This window comes from Dermacentor andersoni, chromosome 1 (assembly GCF_023375885.2).
Source record: "Dermacentor andersoni chromosome 1, qqDerAnde1_hic_scaffold, whole genome shotgun sequence".
NCBI lineage: Eukaryota > Metazoa > Arthropoda > Arachnida > Ixodida > Ixodidae > Dermacentor > Dermacentor andersoni.
In genome coordinates this window covers 74,835,744-74,856,062 of record NC_092814.1, presented here as the reverse complement: position 1 = coordinate 74,856,062, position 20,319 = coordinate 74,835,744, and the positions used below count along the sequence as shown (strand labels likewise).

Genomic DNA, 20,319 nt, shown 5'->3' with positions numbered 1-20,319 from the left:
GTGTCTACAAGCATGGACCGCATCAAAGCAATATGAGGACACTACTTTGATGTGGTGCGATTCAGGTGGCAACCTGTGGCAGCAACGCTCCCGCATCCTGATGATGACATTGTAATTTCCTCGATGGCGGCGTGCTGCATATTTCTTTCATGTTCCTTTTCAGATTTCCTTACTTCTCCAGGACGGATGGTATGGAATGTTTTCGATTCCAATTTCATCGCAAACCCCGGAACGTTGGCTTTAGTAGTATCACGCCCACGGTTTTCCGCAGGGCATGACAGTTGGCGAGAAAGGAACCGAAAGGAGTTATGAGAAGAGGTGATAAAAATTATGAGGAAGGAGTGGAATCGAACGGGAGGAACAGCAGAAGGAAAGGGTCAGGATAGGATTTCGCTGGCGGCGGACAGCGTATATGCACTACGCCGACGTCTTCCATTCATCCCTCAGCATTCATGGTTCAACGACGTGCATTATTATCTACTGGTGTATCCCACGATAACCAGCTTAGTAACTCTGCGGACTGTCAAGATATTGTTTCAAGAAGTGAAGCGATCGTCTCAAATGCCTCGCAAAGTTCCCAGAAGTGCCGTTACGACCGCCAGCACCGGGACGCCTATTTCTCTGTCTAACTCCCTTGCGTTCCTGTGGACTCCCTGGCGTCGTGTCAGCCTGTACCAAAAACTGCTTCCTCGTTACTCTGGTCCTGCACGCGATTTTACGTCAACATTATGACGTCGCCTACACTGTGAAATAATTTACACCCTTAAAAGTGAAAAAGGGTGTAACTGTGTCTATAACTAACACCCTTATGGTGTGATTTATATAACCGACACCCTAAGGGTGTGAGTTATAGACACATTTACACCTTTTTTTCACTTTTAAGGGTGTAAATTATTTTACAGTCTATTTGATGGCTCCGGCCTGCGATAGTTTACCGAATCTCAACACAAGAAGCGATGCTGTTCACGGCACCAGACTCGAACGCTGCGTTCCCCTCGTACGACTTCACCATGCACTTGCACCGAGATGAAGCTGCCCCGCTGAGAGGGTGGTGCTGCAAAGGAAACGAAGACTATGGGATTGGTAGATGACGTCGAAACCTTTATCGCTGGCTAGGCTGTCCTACTTTGTAATGCAGCAATTTCTACTGTAGATATATGCCTGATTACGGCTGTGCTTCTTCTTCCTTGTCACAACAATATCACTGAGGACTGCAAAGGCGGGTTGTGAACTGGATTTGTCGATTAATAAGGTTTTGCACCCCGAAACAACATCTCGGCTGTGGGTTGCGTTGTATAGGCCCGAGCTTATTTAACGTTTACATAAATCCAGACGTAGGAACTTTCCTGCGTCCCGGCCCCAAAAGAATGTCGCCAGTGCGGCTGACAATATAACCTACAACCTCGTGTTCAGCAGTAAAACATTTTACTGGAGACCATATTCTACGGGTGGCTTTCAATTAGAAATGCCTATGAGCAACCTAGGGGCTAACCATGCATGGGACAAAACGTTTATGCAAGTGCACGGTTAGCAGTAACATCATCAAATCGATTATATCTTCTGCTTTTTTTTGCTTATCCGACAGTCCAGATGCTCTGCAATGAGTCGTAATCATTAATTATGTTTGGCCTGGCAAGTATGATGCCATTTTCTTGTATCATCTGTTAACACCAGCCTCCGGCTTATATTTCCATGGTGGCGCTGGCTTACGCTTTATTTGTCTAGAGTTCGCATATGCCATCCCTACACTGATAACGCTCGCTAGCGAATAAGGACGCTACATTTTAAAGGGGCGGAATGCAAAAGGGCTCATGTATACCGTTAAGCTTAGGTGCACGTTAAAGAACCCCAGGTGGTCAGGATTATTCCGGACTCCTCCGATAATCAGATCATGGCATTGGAACGCAATACCACATAATATTTTAACGATTCATTTGTCGAGAGCGCGTTTAGGCGGTAACTCAAGTAACTCAGTACTTAAGCGACAGTGCCGGCTTTGTAGCTGGCATTGCAGCATTCCTGTATAGATACAATAATTCATCCTGATATTACCATACTCCCGCTTTATATTAATATTTGCATTCTCTGGTTTACGCACAAACAGTGGAAAACTAACGTTACGTTTTATGCCTAGCCTAACTGTGCCATCACTGCTGGGGTCCTGAACTGAGGGTTCCACGCACCGCGGGGATCCAACCCTCTCCGTGCCCAATCAAGATAAAGTTCTCTCTTTGTCTCCCGTTACTGTCGCTCGCGCCTTTTTTATGAGTATGAGACACCTCTTACCTGTGTCACACATCAACTATTCTTGCTTGTGACTGACCTTTAGAGCAATTTTTGATAAGATGTCCCTCTATGCATACTTAAGACCACGAATTACAGTTCAACAAGAAGAATAAGAAGAGAAAGAATCACCCCGTCTTGATGTTTCTATAACATACAGAGAATTTATTAGAAAGGGAATAGCAGCGTGGCAGCGTCTTTCCCGCCCTAGAAGCCAACATGCACCTCTGTCATCATAGCTATCATCATCATCATCATCATCATCATCATCATCTCTTTCTGATGCGGCGAATAAACACATAAACTGAGTTTGAGAGTTTAAGTCTAAATATACCACCCTAAAAAAGCGCACAAAAATTATGAACTTCGCTGCAATGCGACTGTGGTGTACAGGGTGTCCCAGCTAACTTTAGCCAGAGTTTAAAAAATATGCAAATACCACCTTGCTTGACAGAACAAAGATAATGTTGTTTGCCATCGCTTGAAGTTACTCAAACAATTTTTTTCATTCAGCTAATTAGAAAATTAGTCATCATTAATTAATCAACATCTGGAATATTAGATGAAAAGCGTCAATGAAATAATTGTAGAGCGACATGAAAAACTCCCAATACAGCTTTCAGTTCCTGAATACGTGCCACGTAAAAGTATTTTTCCAAGCGTGAAAGAAGCCCGCGAATACACGCAAAGTAGCAACAACTTGATTTGGGCGAGTTGGTTTATTTAGTTGGCAATACAGCGCTCGTCCTGTGGTGTGTGTTTTCAATTGTTGTCTTCGTCTTCGCGCTGCTTCAAGTTTTACACGCAAAGTGCCTAGAGTGGCCAGTAGCGTACAGCAATTTTCCGTGCATTTGCGGGCTTCGTTCACGCTCGGAAAAACACTTTTATGTAGCACGTATCGAGCAATAGAAAGCTGTATCGGGAGTGTTTCTTGTTGCTCTACAATGTTCTCATTGACAGTTTTCATCTAATTATAATATTTGAGAAGTTGATTATTTAATTAATACTAATTATCTAAATAGGCGGAATTAAAAATGTAGTTTGAGTATCTCCAAGCGATGGCAAACAACATTACCTTTGGTCTATCCAGCTACGTGGCATTTTCATATTTTTAAACTCTGGCTAAAGTTAGCTGGGACACCCTGTATACATCACATAACTTTAAGCCACTTCACGTTTTTATCTCCAATGGTCTCCTTAACGCCACTATTATCATTCACTTCATTAGAGTCCCACGCTTCTCACTTGCTATACGACATAAAGAATCGGGCAAGCTATGATCGAAACTTCGCTGCATAAGGCCTTAGCACTGCGGTCTGGAATGCTTCAACTATCTGCCGAGCATCGGTTTGGCAGCAGGGGTAGCCGTCGCGCCTATCTCCTATGGTTGCTACCCCACCTATAAGACTGTCACAGATAACAGTATACAGCAAGCCTACGGTAAGAAACCTGAATCATTATATATATATATATATATATATATATATATATTGTAAAGGGGGTTTATTCGGGTCGTAGAGAAGCAGCGACCAACGCGGCAACAGCAGGTAGGGCGCAGCCAGCGAGCGAACAGGGTACGAGCCACGCAATGACCATGGGGCTTTTCAGCCTGCCGATCTTCTTCGTCACAATATATATATATATATATATATATATATATATATATATATATATATATAATCTTAAAATGGTTAATTTGTTTCTGTTGCCTCCTCAACTTCTCAAGTGCTTTGCGTGCCAAATGCGTACACTTCTGTACTATCTTTACGGAAATGATATGCAATTTAAACGGAATCCAATATGAATTTGAGTAAAAATATATAAGAAAAACTTATAGTATTCTTTGGCGGAATACCTAAACATATCAGCGGCGTTTAGTGTTTTGAAAACAGCGTGCGATGAAAACGTAGAAACAGACTGGCATCTCAGTTATTTTGGTTTGATCTGTGCGCTAAATAAACTTAACATTTTTTGAAGCCTACCTTTAGAGTGATAGATGAAGGAAGCACAGTTTATAGGGATTTCGGTGTTTGGAGTTCCTAAACAAGCTTCATACAGATTGCCACGTGAGCAAGTTTAAAAGTAAAATAAAAAATTTCTGGCGACCACAGGACTCGAATTTATATAAATAGAGTCCTGTTGGTCAGAGCGCTACTGTTGCCACCGCTCGAACGGCCACCAATGTATATCGGCATCCGTTCATGTCATAAAGCGAAACTATTCGATTACAATAGTTGCTTTTGACCACCTGAATTCTTTTTAATTTTTTTTTCTTATGTGTGCGTGCTCAGCACGAGCGCGCCATAGCCATTGAGCCACTATGGCGGATGTTACAACCAAGAGTCTGTTTGCAATACAAGAAACAAGAGAAAGAAAGACAGTGAGAGAGAGAAATGTTTTAATGTAAGCTGGAAGTATCAGCCCTGCTACATGCAAGGCAAGCTACTTCAGATAGAGGTGACTGCACAGATATGAATTTCACAACAAAACACTCTTCCAATCTCATGAATACACGCGAAAATACTTCCCAGAGAGGAAGGACAGTGGTGTAACAAAAAAAAAATGTAGCTCAAACCAACGTTCAGTCAAGGGAACTTGTTTTCGTCAGGGCAGCAACTTAAAGAAAGTGTCCTTAACGAAACGTTGACTTCAGCGACATTTGTTTTGTTACACCACTGCTGATCAGTTTAAGTTTCCATCTTTATGTGAATTTCCGTCTAAGGAGAAAGGCGAGGAGAAGAAACCACGAGGGTGGGCACCAGCATATAGGCTTTGCCTGGCGCCTTTATACGGTAGCAACGTTGCAAGTGCATTTGCCGCCACAGCTGGTCGCAAGTTTAGCTGCAAGGACTTTGTGTGTTTCTATTCAGACAACTGTTATTTCCTGTCCTCCTCCTGCGCAGCCTATGTGCAGAAACCTTCGAGCTTTTCTTCACGTTTTTTTTTTAAACATCAACTTAAGTAACGAAACACTCGCATGAAATTTAAGATCGAAACAATGAGGCGTAAGAATAGAGACGGAAGAGCCACCTTTTCTTTAAAGGCAATTGAAGCGTCCCTGTTGCCACGCACCTAGCCGGCTTAAGTGTGGGCAATACATAAACTGCTCCGCACCTGACCTCCTGAAAAGAAAACAATGTCTAAGTTCCGGAAGCCTGTTTGTTTCCATAAGCGGCTTCTATTCGGTGCGAGTCGTCTGATTATTTGGTTTTTGTAGCGTCCTGTTTTGAGCACCGGCATATGCATGCGTATGCGGTGCCACAGCAGCCCAGAACGTGAAAAATGCTTCGATGTTTTGTTTCTTTTTTTGCAGAACGAGGCTGTTAGCAGGAACTGGCACATTTTGTCCGTCTTCTGATCTAAACTGAGGAGTCCTAGTGTTTCACTGCTGCATAGCAAGGCCTAGAAGCCGAATCGTTGTGTCGTAAACGTGGCGCTGTATGTTTCTTAGATCTGCAAATATATTTTTTTCCTAGACTTATCGCAGCAAGACGTACTCGGCATGGTCGCAGTATTCTCCTAAAACAAGCTAAATCTACTGCCATAGTGCAGATTCAGAAGTTGGTCAGCGCGATAAGCTATAGCATTTGAGCGACTATTCCTTTTCTTACTCAAACAGCAGCGCGAAACATGACCTGATTATCAGTCTTTGTTCTAGTGTCTCTTTTTTTGTGCGTAACAGTCGAATACCAAGCAATGCGTTGTATGTTTGCGGTACGACAGCCTACACTGTTACCAAAGGTGGAAGTGCTGCTTGGACGTTATCATGTTTTCACTGTCAGCGTACAGAAATTCTACAGGCGAAAAGCTAACTAAAAACGCAGTAGTGCATCTTGCGTAAAACAGCGGCGATGCACGCCATTATGTTATTTGTTTAAGGCTGTAATAGTTTAACATTTCTTTACTGCACTCTTTCATGCCGACTCTGAGATTTCAGATTCATCTGCTTACATGACCATTAAAAACATTTTTTTTTTGTCCAACCAACTACAAAAAGTATGACGAGGTAGAGCGCAAAGCAGCACGCAGGACGGCCAAGGAGACGACAGTATTTCAAGTTATGCAGTACCAACTAGCACACCAGTCTGTTCTTTTGAACAAAAAAGTAGTGTTCCCTATCCTCACATCATTACAGCCTAGCCAGTTAATAGTGTCACGTACCCTTTCTATGAATACAAGCGTTCATTAATTCATTCATTCCAATTACGTGGGAGTCGCTGACGACCTTCAACGACACGGGCTGCTCCTTTTATTTGCATGCGCTATTATGCTGAGCCCTTAGGAAACGCAGCTACGGCGCTGGGCCCAGTTGTACTTGGTCCTCTTGCAATACGTCACCAAATTTTGTTGAGCAAGAAGTGACGCGACCATTTACTGCCAAATACCGGACAACAATATCGTATATTGAGAATGCTTTTCTACCTAGTACGTGAACAATACAATGAAAGCATTTCCCGCGGCACGCAAGTAGTATATTTTCAGTCAGAAAAGCATAACTGACATATGTGGGGGTCGTAAACGAGCATTCCAAGCACGACACGCGAAGTTTACATATGCTTTCGATAGGGACTATGCAAAATGAGGTACCCGTGCGCTCCTAAGCTTCAAGTTGTTGAGGAACTCGGCGCCCTGTCGCTCCAGGGGCTGGACACCTTTCTGTCGTAGCGCAAGCTTTGTGTGTAACGTCTTGTGATATCTAACTATGGTCTGATATAGTGACGCCACACGACCCTGTGACGTCATAGCGTTTTCTGTATAAGAACAAGCCGTTCTTGGCAATAAAGTTAGTTGCCTTTCTGCTCCTGGACCGTTGTCGCTCTTCTGCGTTAGTTCACTTTCTTAAGGTACTAATTAACTTTTGAGTCAACGAAGCAGCATTCTCGGAAAGCAAGCTCACTTTACATCTGTTCACGCTGCGGATATTTACAAATGACATCATCCTTTTCCTTCGGAAATGAAAGGCTTAGCTTCGTTTTACTTTTGTCATTTGCTGTGTACCAAAGTATTAGTGCGAGACACTCTTTAGACTGGTTCTTTTGCTCTAACTGTTTCGGGAGAGATTCAGCCCATAGCAACGTTCCGCTGGTCTGCCGTGCCAAAACACTGCATGCGTGTATGCGCGTGCAGCAAGGCAATTTCTACAGCCCTATTCTGCAGCGATATATACTCTGCGATACGTTGATCTATAGCGTGACGAAACATTTTGCGTGCCTCACTGCCGACCTTCGGGTGCTTGTTAACCTAAGCGTGCACGTTCCCGCTGCAACGTCCCATCGAAAGCAACGCGCCTGGCACTTCCCGACTGAAAACGACGATTTTTGATATTTACTTCCGGTGTGGCATCGAAATCAGTGTCATTTTTATCCCCCGCGTTCAAGTTAGAAGCAGCTTTCTTTGGCTTGCAGAAACGCGGTCGTCTGACTATTTCGAAGAAGAAAAAAACGCGCAGGAGAGATTACCGCTTTTAGACCCATTCATCTACACACTCGACAACTATGTGACATTATAGCTATATATACAACGCTTACAGAGAGCGTATCTGCATGCAATCTTTTTCCACTTTCGCTGCTTTGGCATGGAAGTAATATACTAGAAGTAGATAGTTTCGTATTGTGGTCGGCTAATTAATAATGTTCCCTTTATATACACGTCTCGTGCTAAATGTTGATGCGTGTTTGATGTTTTCTGATGCTTAGCTCCGCAGGAATACGGTTATTCTGGAGATTCGCGAACAACCTGTCACCTACCAGCGTCTGACTTTTTCAGTATTTTTCAGCCTCCCGTCGAGCTCTCGGCCGCGTTTCGAGCCGTTGAGCCGAGCAGTTTTCGCCACCCGACCGAGTATGAAACATGTTTTCACTCAGGTGTCCCCCGTGACAAAAACCACCCGGAAAGCGCGAACAGAGAGATGCGCAGTTGCGTCCCTGCTTACACAAGGCCCGCATCCGATCTGCGCGCAGCGCCCTGCAGGACGGCCGGTATTTCTGGACCAGAAAAGCCGACGTCTGGGCAGAGAACATCTTGTTTGGAGCTGCGCTCCAAGAACCTTACGTCCTGAGCGAAAAGAAGGGGAGGCCGCTGGTTTTACGTTCGCGCAGGCTGTACGCACTCACACGTGCCTCTCGCCCGCGCGCTGCGCGGAGGGAAAGAGATGTAAACAGGGCGAGCATATTTCCCCTTTACGCGCATGCTACGTGTCCAAAAATATATTCGTTCTGGCCAACGAGGCTGCTTGTAGCCGCATTCACATATAGCGTTGCGCGCATGAACTCACGCTTTGTATCACATTGCTGTTCTCCTTTAGCGCGCATCACTCGTGCCTGCAGTCGGGGAGAAGCCCCAGCGCTTCACTATGACGCAAGAAGTTACAAAATGTTCACTTTCATCTGACCGCTGAGACGGTGGGGAAATCGAAATTATTATCATTGTTGCGGTAAGGCTATTCGTGCGCGGCAGTCATTGTCTTCATAGCTCCAAAGGTGTATTCACTTCTATACCTTCTAGACACAGTCAAATTTTAAGCATAGGGCAGTCCTGATTGCTTGACAAGTTAAGAAATTATAGTCCTCTTTCCTTCCCTCCTTCCTATATTCCATTTCTATGTTTCTGTCTCCTCCTTTCTGAAGAGTAGGCAGGCGTTGTGCCCTTTTCGGTGGCAGTCGCCAGCCTACTCCTCACTTTCCCTTTCCTTCTGCGAAAATTCTGCGAAGATAAGTGTGTAAATGGGCGACTGCAAAAGTCAGACCCAATTCTTCCAGTGGTTTGTGCTTTGATTACCGCGAAGTTATGTACACGAACGGTAATTCTTTACCACCATCGCGTACCTCAGGACCTTTATTAAAGTTTTGCATCCATCCATCCATCCATCGCGTATACAACGAAGCTTTCTTTGCGAATCCTCCCGCACTTTCCTGACCGCGGCTGCTGCTGTCTTGCCGGATTGCTCACACGTAATACAAAGCAAAAAATAATAATAAGAAGAAGAATTACGTGCCCGATTGTGGCATCAAACCTCGGTCCCCCGGCACAGCAGCCCGATGCAAATATTAAAAATTAGACCACAATCGCACGCATATGCGTATGCCGTGCCAACGCCAACTAAGCTCTTTGAAATTATCACCACGTGACTCACATTGGGTATCACGGGTGCACGAGAGCACGTGCGCGCGCGCACCAGTTTCCTTTACGCCACAGACGCATAAATTAAATGGGCCAAATTTACAGCATTTGATTAAGCGCTTCACCCAAAGTTTCGCTTCACCATATACTCTAAGATGTGCGTTGGATGTGCTTGTACAAACATGTCGAGTGGGAGTAGAGAAACTTGGTCGAATTGGTGGAGGTGCATATTTAACAAGCAGCAGCGCTAACTTATTAGACGAAGACCAAGAAAAGACGTGTTGTGGCCGTCTTTTCTTCGTCCTCGTCTAGTTAGCGCTGCTTCTTGACTCAAGTATAAACATGCGAAGCTTTAGCCGCAGCTTGACACCGCAACTATCAGAGCGCCGCAAATATAAGACTTCCATTTGGTTCAGTAAGAGATGCCGTGTGAACATTTTCGCACCGAAATTCTGCTAGCCGGCCATAGATGCGAGAAATCAGTACCGCAAAACAGGAGAAAGGCAGCAAAACTTATTTGAACTCCCTAACCTAACGATATGCGTACGATGTTTTTCATGATCTTCACTGTTATATGCGCGACACGTCCTTTCCTGTCTTGTTAGTGGTTTATAGCGTTTGCATCACGTAAACACCTTCTTATAATTGGTGATATACTGGCGTTTATTCCCCATATACTTTCTTTAAATCCCTTGCATATTCCAGAAATTACAGTTACCGTAGCTTGTGTTCATCCCAAAACTCTCGTAAATGCTTCTTCTCGCCCCTACGAGCGAAATGGTGAGAGAAAATTTTAACCAAAAAATGAAGCAGACTTCTTTCTTCGAAGTGTTTCACAGTATGCACGTTTGCTTGTTTTCGCGTCTGTAGTGGCATAGCGAAATGTGGGTCGCAAAATTATGGGAAGGTTTTGTTGTTTAATAATACCAGAAGGCTGCGTGGTGGTTTTTCTGTACACGGCTAACGGGACCTCTTTGCTCGAAACTGCTTCAGCTGCTCCAGTGTTCCACATACAAAAACCGCTAAGAGAGCTTGGCTCAATAAACGTGATCATCATCCGGTCACTTTTTCCACAAATATGAGTCATTGGCCTTTTGAGGGCACCCCCATTTACTTCTCAGTCCTCCCAGTATCGTTAGCACTAATTTTAAGATAAACGGAAATTAATACTGAAAAAATCTGTGCTGTCCGCGCGAATGTGCATGTGCTTGCTTTCTGTATAACCATGTGGAGCGTATGAGTTCTCGCGTAACCCTTGATTACTTGCGTGAATGTCAAGTATATCTTCTAGCTCAACCAACAGGATATTCAATTTGATGCTCGCGCATGAAGGTACTGTGCATTTCTGGGCTTACACCTACGACCTACTACTCCGCTGAGCTCCGCGAGTGCCTCAAAAAGTCAAGTGAAAGTGAAGCATGTTCTTAACGATGTATTTCATTATACTGCATATCGAATAACCATTTGCCCCGCAGGAAAATAAAGTTTTTCTATAGAAGCTGTAGTTTCCTTGCTCAGAAAAGTGTCACCAAAATGAAAAGGCTGTAGTCCAATGTATGATGCTTTCTTGCTCAATGTTGGCTTTGCAGCATATCGTTCGTTTAATTCGTCCACGCGAAGATCAACACAATGCTTTGGCAAAACGTGACCGACCTCCGCAGTGCAGCGTTCCATCACGTTTCACCATCGCCAGTGTCGTGCTGCGAGCAACGGACAAGATGCCGTGAGAACGTAACATTCGGCTGTTGAGGCGATATGACGCTACCTCCTTAAAATATTCCATCTCAGTTAACCCGATTTGTTTTCGATAACGAGTTATTTGTATTGTTATTTCTACACAAGGAACGTGGAAAAGCTATTTGACGATGAGTCAGAAAATTTTTCAGCTTCGTCACCTTAGAAAAAATGGCCCCACAAAGCCACACCCGCCATAATTCGAGCGCGGTTCATCTTTATACTTTCGATGTTTGATGAACGGTAGAGGATCGACTGCATGCGATACTCAAAACGATTTCGCCTCTTCGACAGCCATGCTAAACATTGTGATTTACTGTAACAAATGAAGGTGAGAGTAAGAAGATATTCTTGGTCGTTGCTACAAGAAACGGGAACTGTGGAGGGTGCTCCACTGCTGGCTATTTTCCGAGTGACCACACGGGCTTGGTATGAAACAAACAAATGGTACTGTTTAGAATCAATGTTTTATTTCTCTCGCCTATTGCAGCTCAGACACTTCTCTTTTTTTTTTTTTCTTTTGCGGCATGTTGTGTATCTCTTCCAAAACATTTGCTGTCAAACTGGGTTTTAAACCTACGCTGCACGTCGTCCTAGGCTCGGCGGAAGGCAACAGTCTACGAGCGCGTGAGGCTGGCTTTGGCCGATGCTCTCAGGGCACTGGAATATGTTAGAGATGAGGTGAGACATTCATTAAATGTATACAGCCCACGGCGCTTGTGACAGCAGCTGACTCTGGAACCCGCTAGCGTGGCTTCTGTTGCTTCCATGGCGCTCGAGAGCTCTCGATGGTGAGAACAACCATTCTGGTCACCCTTCATTGCTCTGGAACGCCAGGAGTTGCGCACAGAGCCCATCTACACGGCCCAGCAACAACTGTAGTGAAGCGCGCAGTGGCTTGCCTGTTTCTGCCGAAGGTAGTATAGAGTGCGACTCAATTCAACATTACCGCCTCCCGGCTCAAATTAAGCTCCTATTCTTTTGTTCCTTCCTTACATTTTTCTTTTCTTGTTTCGTGGAACAGTATTTCCATTTACCGAGCGCCATAAGACTTGAAGAAAGGCCAGCATCTCGCGCTTCGTCAGGTAGCCAACAACGAAAGACATGTCTTCCAAAAATATGATGATGTTATTAAAAAACGGGAGCACAGCGGAAGGCTCGCGTGCAAACCGGGGAAGTGATCGCCTTATCCCCACTAAAAAAGCTTCGGTGAATGATTATCGCTGTATAGCAGATTCCGCGCCGATTGATTTGAAGTATGAGGTAACATGTCAAGACGGGGTGACCGAAATAGATGAGAGATCTCGAACTATTATTCAGTTTTAATGATGCCAAAATTGTTCTCTTGCCTCGACCCATTAGTCGTATAAACTACAGTTTAAATTCAACCATTGGTGGCGAAACCCGTTCGAATTTCTCTAAATGCACACTGTTAGGAAGCTAGCGGACAGGAACAATGGTAGACCGCCTCTGACGAATACGCATGCCGACTACATACTATATCGCTGGACTAATTGGAGTGAAAGCGCAAAACCCAAAACATTTCTCACAAAATTTACATTATTATTTCATTTTCCCTCTGGAAAATTCGTTTTACAGCAGTCACAACTTCTTCTGAGTGTAGTGCGTGATGATACTGACATTAAATGGCGATAACATCACACGAAGCACCCATTTGCCTTCCTTACAAGCTCTTTTTTTTTAGAAATTTAGCATTTCTTTTCATGCATTTTTTAATGGTATGAGATTTATACAGCGCTTACTGCCTGCAGAAAAAATGATTATGCTTGACAAGCATCAATGGGCAGAATTGGACCGCAATGAAGCGAGAAGCATGCCTCTTCGCCTCAGTGGTGTCCACTTCCGCCCACAGAATATGAGCAGGACATGAATGCATATACATATCGAAACAACATGAGGACATTACCTAACACTTTTCATTCAGAGACTAGCAGCACGTGTCCATTATTGTGGCCGGGCAACGCGTCCTAAGACTGAAGCGCAGCACGGGCCCTTGAATTCGTGCCAGTTCACATCCACACAAAATGTTCACGTTCCAGAAGCCTCTTGGTCGAGACGAATCACGCACAGACCTCGGGCACGGCGCAGTACGACCGAAGAACTTGTTCTAGAGAGGAGGTGCCACAGTACCTAGTATCGGGTGCAGTCGTAGCCTGCTGTGTAGGACCTCTGGTAAGCGTTGTTGAGCGGGAAGCCCACCTGGTAGGAACTCTGGCCGCTGGTGGTGCTGTTGCTTCCTGGCGCGGCACTCGCACCTGCGTACGCTTCCCTGAACCCGTTGGAGGCTGCGTACGCTTCGGAGGGGTCGAGCAACTGCTGCTGCATGGTGTACCAGGCCGGCCGGGAACCTGCGTAGTGCTGCTGCTGCCCGGCCGGTAGGGCGTCCGTGCCGGTGACTACCGCGGCCTCGTCGCTGGTGGAGCCACCTCTGTCGGCGTACACTCCCGGCGAGCTGCACGTGTAGCTTAGGGTCGCCGGACTCGGGCACGGTGTCATGGCAGCCTGGAAGAGGGGCCGCGAATAGTGGCTCAGCTCGTCCGCCGCCTGGTCGCGCGTCATAAGGCTGTCCACACTGAACGCGGACAAGGACGGGTCAAGTGCCAGCGCCCCTTGCTGCTCGCCAAGCGGCTGCGTCAGGGGTCGTGCCTCGTACTTGCACGATGCAAGCAGGCAAGAGTCGGCCACGGGCTCCGTCTTGGGAGTGACCGCCTGGTGACTCTCGCCGGTGGTGCGGCCGCTGCTGGGGCCGTTATTCGCCTGTTGCTTGATTGCCGGTTTCTTGTCCTCCAGTTCAGCCGTCTTCCGTTGTGCCTCGTCCTTGGCGGCGTCCTTGGTGCTGTCCTTCTTCTTGAAGCGCCGGCGTCGACGCAGGTAGCTGCCGTTATCGAACATGTTGACGCTGTCCGGGTCAAGCATCCAGTAGCTGCCCTTGCCGGGCTTCTTGTCATCGCGAGGCACCTTGACGAAGCACTCGTTGAGCGACAAGTTGTGTCGTATGGAGTTTTGCCAGCCCTGCTTGTTCTCCCTGTAGAACGGGAACCGGTCCATGATGAATTGATAGATGCCGTTCAGCGTGATCTTCTTCTCGGGCGCATTCTGGATGGCCATGGCAATGAGCGCAATGTACGAGTAGGGCGGTTTAACCATGTCCTTGGGCGCCTGCTGCTGGATGGCCATGGCACCGGTCGCGTACGGTGCCGCCACGTACTGCGGCTGGCGACCCATGCGGCCCGGGTACGCTCCCAGCGGCTCTTGGCCGTGCGCCGCACCGTAAAGCTGCAGTGCGGGCGAGCTGGCCCCGGAGCCGCCCGCCGCCGGCGGCGACGAGTAGCCGCTGTAGCGGTAGTAGCCCTGGCCGTGGTGGTCGCCGTACAGGCTGTGCATGCTGCGTGGCGCCGAATGCTGTCGCTGCCGGCGTAGGCTCTCAAGCGCCCGTCCGCGTCGTGCCACCAGCACGCGCCATGTTCCGGGCGAGGGAGAGGGTGGGAGCCGCCCGTGGATTGACGCGCGGGGTCCGCGCTCGCAATCCCCCGGCGTGGGGGCGGCGGCAGGGCTGAGCTCGCGGCTACGCTGCACTCGGTCGACTGCACTGGCGGCGAACAAGCCGACAAAACCGCATGGACTTGGCCGGCCGATCGGGAAAAAAGCGGGGCTCGAGTCGCTCCCCCTCGCGTCGGATCCCGAGCTCGGGCTGCGAGGAGGAAACTGCGTGCGAGAGTGAACGACGCGGATGGAGGGGGGGGACACAACGCGGCCAAGGGGGAGGGACTGCGGTCCCGCCCCTTCCTGCGCTGACGTCGGCCCCGAAGGGCACCCTGGCCACTCCCTTGCTGCCGCCGTCGATAGGGGACACCCGAACCCGCGGCTGTCGGCACTTGATCGAGCCCAATTCTGCCGCCGCCGACCAGCTCTGCTCTGGGCTAATGGACGACGGCACTTCAACGGAGCTTGCGCTTTTGTCCAGCACTCTAGTTTTCCTCTTCCTCCCCAGCCAGCGCCAACGCTTTCTGCTGGCCGTTGCAGTGCAACGCATGATGTACGCTGCCATTATTCTTAATCCCCCTTTTACAATGGATCTCGTTCGTTATATTACTGTAGCCTGCCGAGATCTGAGGGCTGTGCAAGGCTCGGTCTTGCTGCGTATGCGCCGAACTTACACATGCTGACGTTTTCCGTGTTGTGCACTCTGGTAATGACCTGCTGAATATGTATTTAAATGAAACATCTGGGTCTAGTATTCACAAAAACGTTCTTACGTTAAAAGCGTTCGTGCCAGCCAATAGTCATGTGGGACATATTATTAGCGAAGGTTGTCAGCCATGACAAACAGCACTTACGAACAAAAAGCTTGGTGAATTCAGCCCCTGAGCCCTTACTGATAAGTTCAGCTTTTTTTTTTTTAATCATTTATAAGCTGTCCACACTGCCAGTGCTCATCGGTAGGCTAGTGGGTTTTGGATAATGGTGAGAGCTTCACAGAACGTAAAGACGAAAGACAAGTTTAGACACGCTCGGTGCGCTGAATTTTCAACTACATTTATTTAAATGGGACACACAATTTCTTTTTAAATAAACAGTATGTGGACACAGGAACGGTTTTCGAATCGTCCTCACATAGACACCGCAAAATTACAACTGCGTATTATCGCGTTCAATAGACACACCAAGAAATTGTAACTATTTTTCTGTCAACATCAAAGAAACCATATTCACTCGTCTCCTTCATGTTCACCATTTCGCATGCTTTCGTGATATTCTACGAAATCCAAAGACCTGTGTGAAACATCTCGCGAAGAGCGAAACGCACCGACAGTCACCACGGTGGACGCCTAAGTAGCCGGCAACGACCTTGGTGACGTTGTAGTGAGGCTCACTGAGCCTTCATTTATGCAATGGTCGGTTGTTTATTTTTTTCTTGTTTTCTCCCTTTCTCTTTCTTTTTTTTTTATATACGCCTTGCTACAGGTTAATGGTATCGAATACGCAACACTGTGAGTGCATTGAACAAAGTGCTTGCGCTGCTGAGTAAGCAGACGTTTGACAACTTTTTTTCTTTGTGTTCACGCGCTAGCAAAGTTTCTGCGAGAGCTCAGGAGGGGGAAACACTTGAGCGTTTGCAGAAACTTTGCAGGAGATTATGTCCTTTCGGTAGAGCATTGAGTGCCGCTTGGTGCGTGCTTCAAACTGAAAGAATTCCAGGCGGAAACACGTGGACGTCGGAAAATGGAAGCATACCACCTTTAATAGGGTGTTACTTGAAAACTAGAAGCAAGTGCGTTCCCTTACTGGTATGCAGCTTATGCTCACAAGTATTCAGGTTCCCTGATGTGCGCGACTGCTTATGGAAGCACAGTGCTCCGATCTGCTTTCCACTACAGCGCAACTATTTATTAACATAAATCTGCTGCGCCAAACTGCATTCGAGATCCAAAATCTGGAGGAACTTTGCTCAGTATAAACTTGAAAGCTCCTGAGTATGGGCGATGTGACTTCGCAAACATAAAATGGCATCCCTGTGTTGAATACTAGTTTTATATCGCGTGTAGCCCACGCCTATGTGTTCGATTTCCCAGCCCCGCAAGTTAAATGTAGCAACCGGAGGCAATCTCTTGCTAAACTTTTCTTCCCTACTTCCGATGTGATCAAGCAAGATTTTACACATTCGAACGAAATTTTCGTATAAACAATTGCGGGGAAACGTTGGGGTGCCGCCATGACATGCTGTTCACTCAAGTGTTTTTTTTTTTTCTTCTTTTTTAATGCGGAAGTGTTTCTTGCCTACCCTATCAACTTTGAGTTTGGATATGCTTCTGGCCACTGTTTATCAACGTAACCTACGTGGTAGGGCCTCTGTCAAAATAATTCCCCTCATTTGTCAACGCAATACAATTGTACGGAAAGATGCATCGAAATCTGTACCAACGTAATTTTAGAAACAGGACCCTGTACTCACAAAAAGCTGTTGCGCTATAATGATTCGTAAGAGCAATTTCCAGCCAATCCTGATGTTGGACAAATATATTAGCGAAGGTGGCCAGCCAATGACAAACAGCACTTACGAACAAAAAATACTTCCTGAATCCGGCCCCAGAAATGTTTTCCCCATTACTTAGATTCGAACCAAGAACCTGTCAGCTGTGATAGGGACGCTCTACCACTTCTCAACAACCGCAATGCGTTGCCCGGCAAAGAAAAAAATAAATGAAAGATAAATGTTGTAACTTCATTCTTCTAGTTCACAAGATCGCTTAAACTAATCATATTAAAAGCAGAATCATGAAATGTAAAATCTAATCGTTCTTTTGTGATGCAAATTTAACCTCAGACTTGATAGCCATCGCACGGACCGGATCTGTCGTTAATCACTTATTTAGAAGAGAGACGCAAGAGAAGTTTATTGACTGGAAAAGGCAGAGAGGTCGGCCGGAAAGTGGAGTATCTGGCCTGCTACTCGGCGCAAGGGAAGGGGAAAAGAAGACGTAGAAAGAGGGTCACAATGGGAGATGATGATGGGAGAAACGAGATGTAAGAACCCATCGCATAAATGCCACCATCACAAGTGCGAGTCCAGGCCCGTGTCGCCTAAGAAAAGTGAAAAAGTACGCATTGCCTCTATCGCCTGCCAACTCTCCGGCAGGAGGTCCTCCAATAGTGGTCTGCTGTCTAAGTGTCTCAAGGTAACGGCGAGTGTCAGTCTTTCGCGCGCATACACAGGGCATACCACGAGCACATGGTCTATAGCCTCAACAACGCCACACGCTCAACAGTCCGAGGAGTCCGCCAGTCCAATGATCTGCAAGTGCCTGCGCGTGAAAGCGACATTAAACGTATATATCAGGCAGGCATGAGGGCGTGGAATTCCACGCGGAACAGAAAAATGCATAACGGGATCCAGCCTCTTTAGGCGAACATCTGGCTGGGTCCAGTATCTTCTTGTCGCACTCCTCATTAATTGATGTCCGGTCTACAGAACGGCACAACGGTTCGCATGCAGGCCATTGCTGATGGTTGGCCTTGCTTCAGCATCGGCCGTCTCATTACCATTGAGCCCGCAGTCTCCCGGGATCCATTGGAACACTATTCGGTGGTCTTTTCCTTGAGCGCATGAAAGGAGCTCGGTGATCTGGATAGGCGGTGTGGCGCAGGAAGGACACAAAATTTGAAATTGGAAAGATACGTGTAGTACTTTAGTCATTTTATCGAACCACTTTTTGCAAGAACTGTAACATTCAAACACAGTTCCTTTTCGCGGACGATTCTCGACGATATATATATATATATATATATATATATATATATATATATATATCATGAGAAGCCAACAGACACTGACACCAAGGACAACATAGGGGATATTACTTGTGCTCAATAAATGAAATAAAGAAACGATAAATTAATGGAAATTAAAGTGGACGAAAAAACAACTTGCCGCAAGTGGGAACCGAACCCACAACCTTCGCATTTCGCACTTCACCCAAAAAAGATCACGTTCTCGTGACGCCTGCGGCAAGAAGGACGTTCCACGTCCGCCGCCATGGTATGTGAGTGACGGCGCTGGCTAACACTCCCAGGGTTCTACTAGGACACATAAATACCCAAGAAAGTGGATGGGGAACCAGTGCCGCGGTTGCTCAATTGGTAGAGCATCGCACGCGAAATGCGAAGGTTGCGGGTTCGGTTCCCACCTGCGGCAAGTTGTTTTTTCATCCACTTTAATTTCCATTAATTTATCGTTTCTTTATTTCATTTATTAAACACAAGTAATTTCCCCTATGTTGTCCTTGGTGTCAGTGTTTGTTGGCTTCTCATGATATTTATTTATTTAAAATACCTTACAGGCCCCATGGGGGCATTGTGTAAGGGGGCTACAGAGTAAGCAGCCTTCTAATGTGGTACACAAAAGATATACCACAATACAGGCCTCATCAACAACACTACCAAGATTAAAACATGAAACAGGAACAACTGAAGTAATGAAAGGCCACAAAGGTACACTTAAGGAAATAACATGAGTAAAACGTAACGTAAGGCATTAATACTAGAAAGTAAAATACACAAAAGATGAACATATCAGGGAGTACAATTCTTGAAGTGATATTCAGGGAAAAGGACGCAAAAAAGCAATAATATATACAAGGCATACAAGTGAACACACGACGGAGCATAAAATAGCAATTCACAAGAGCGAGATAGCAATGCATAAAAAAAAATATCACAGGATGTTCGAAGCAGATTGCAAAGTGTACGAAAAAAGATAAAGTGATTTGTAAGTGCTATTATGAAAAATGCTCGTGTAGAATATGACGAAATTTTTCTTGATCTGACTCAGAAGCAATGTGCTCAGGCAGATTGTTCCACAAGCGAATGGCCGTAGGGAGTGCGGAAAAGTTAAAAGCATGTGTCGTACCGTACATGCGCGTAAAACTTAAGTGGTTATTTAATCGACGAGACGTGTTCGAGGCGGTCTGGATATGTAGTGTAGATTGTGTGGCATTATAAACATATTTGTGAAACAAGGATAACAGAGCGATATTACGGCGAAGAACTAAAGGCTGTATGGAATGATCGAGTTTCATTTGCGTTACGCTGGAGTGATGGCTATAATTACGTGAAATGAAACGGGCAGCTCGGTTCTGGACTGATTCAAGCATGTCGATTAAGTATGTAGGATGTGGGGACCAAATGGATGATGCATACTCGAGCTGTGGACGAACAAATGTCTGATAGGCCAATTTGCGGATGTTGGAAGGTGAATTACCCAGATTACGACGTAGGTAACCTAGTGTCCTTGAAGCTTTTGCGCAAACGGCTGCAATATGGTCTGTCCAGGAGAGGTTTTCGGTTAGGTGAACACCCAAATATTTATACACATTATACACATTATATGTATATATATATATATATATATATATATATATATATATATATATATATATAGCATCATTGATGGCAATCTCTTGACTGTCATTACTTGTGCCACATTGTATTTTCATGCTTTGTATAGTCCCTCCTGCATGGGCCAACACTGTTGATCCGCAGTATACTGAAAAGAAGAAACTATATTATTCCCTACATGATCTTGGATTGTAGCGCAAAGTGACACGGACAGAGACTAGAAGCAGACATGACGTGAGCTAACTCTCAACAAAATTTTTACAGAAA

The 20,319-nt window shown here is 46.0% G+C and overlaps 1 protein-coding gene across 1 annotated transcript; it reads right to left on the bottom strand.

Annotated features, from left to right (window-relative positions):
• Nucleotides 1-11,584: 11,584 nt before the first annotated feature.
• LOC126544533 (forkhead box C1-A-like) lies at nucleotides 11,585-14,790 on the bottom strand. The gene has a single exon (XM_050191878.3). The coding sequence runs from the start codon at nucleotides 14,539-14,541 to the stop codon at nucleotides 13,288-13,290; it is 1,254 nt and encodes a 417-aa protein (XP_050047835.1). The 5' UTR covers nucleotides 14,542-14,790; the 3' UTR covers nucleotides 11,585-13,287.
• Between the last annotated feature and the right edge of the window lie 5,529 nt (nucleotides 14,791-20,319).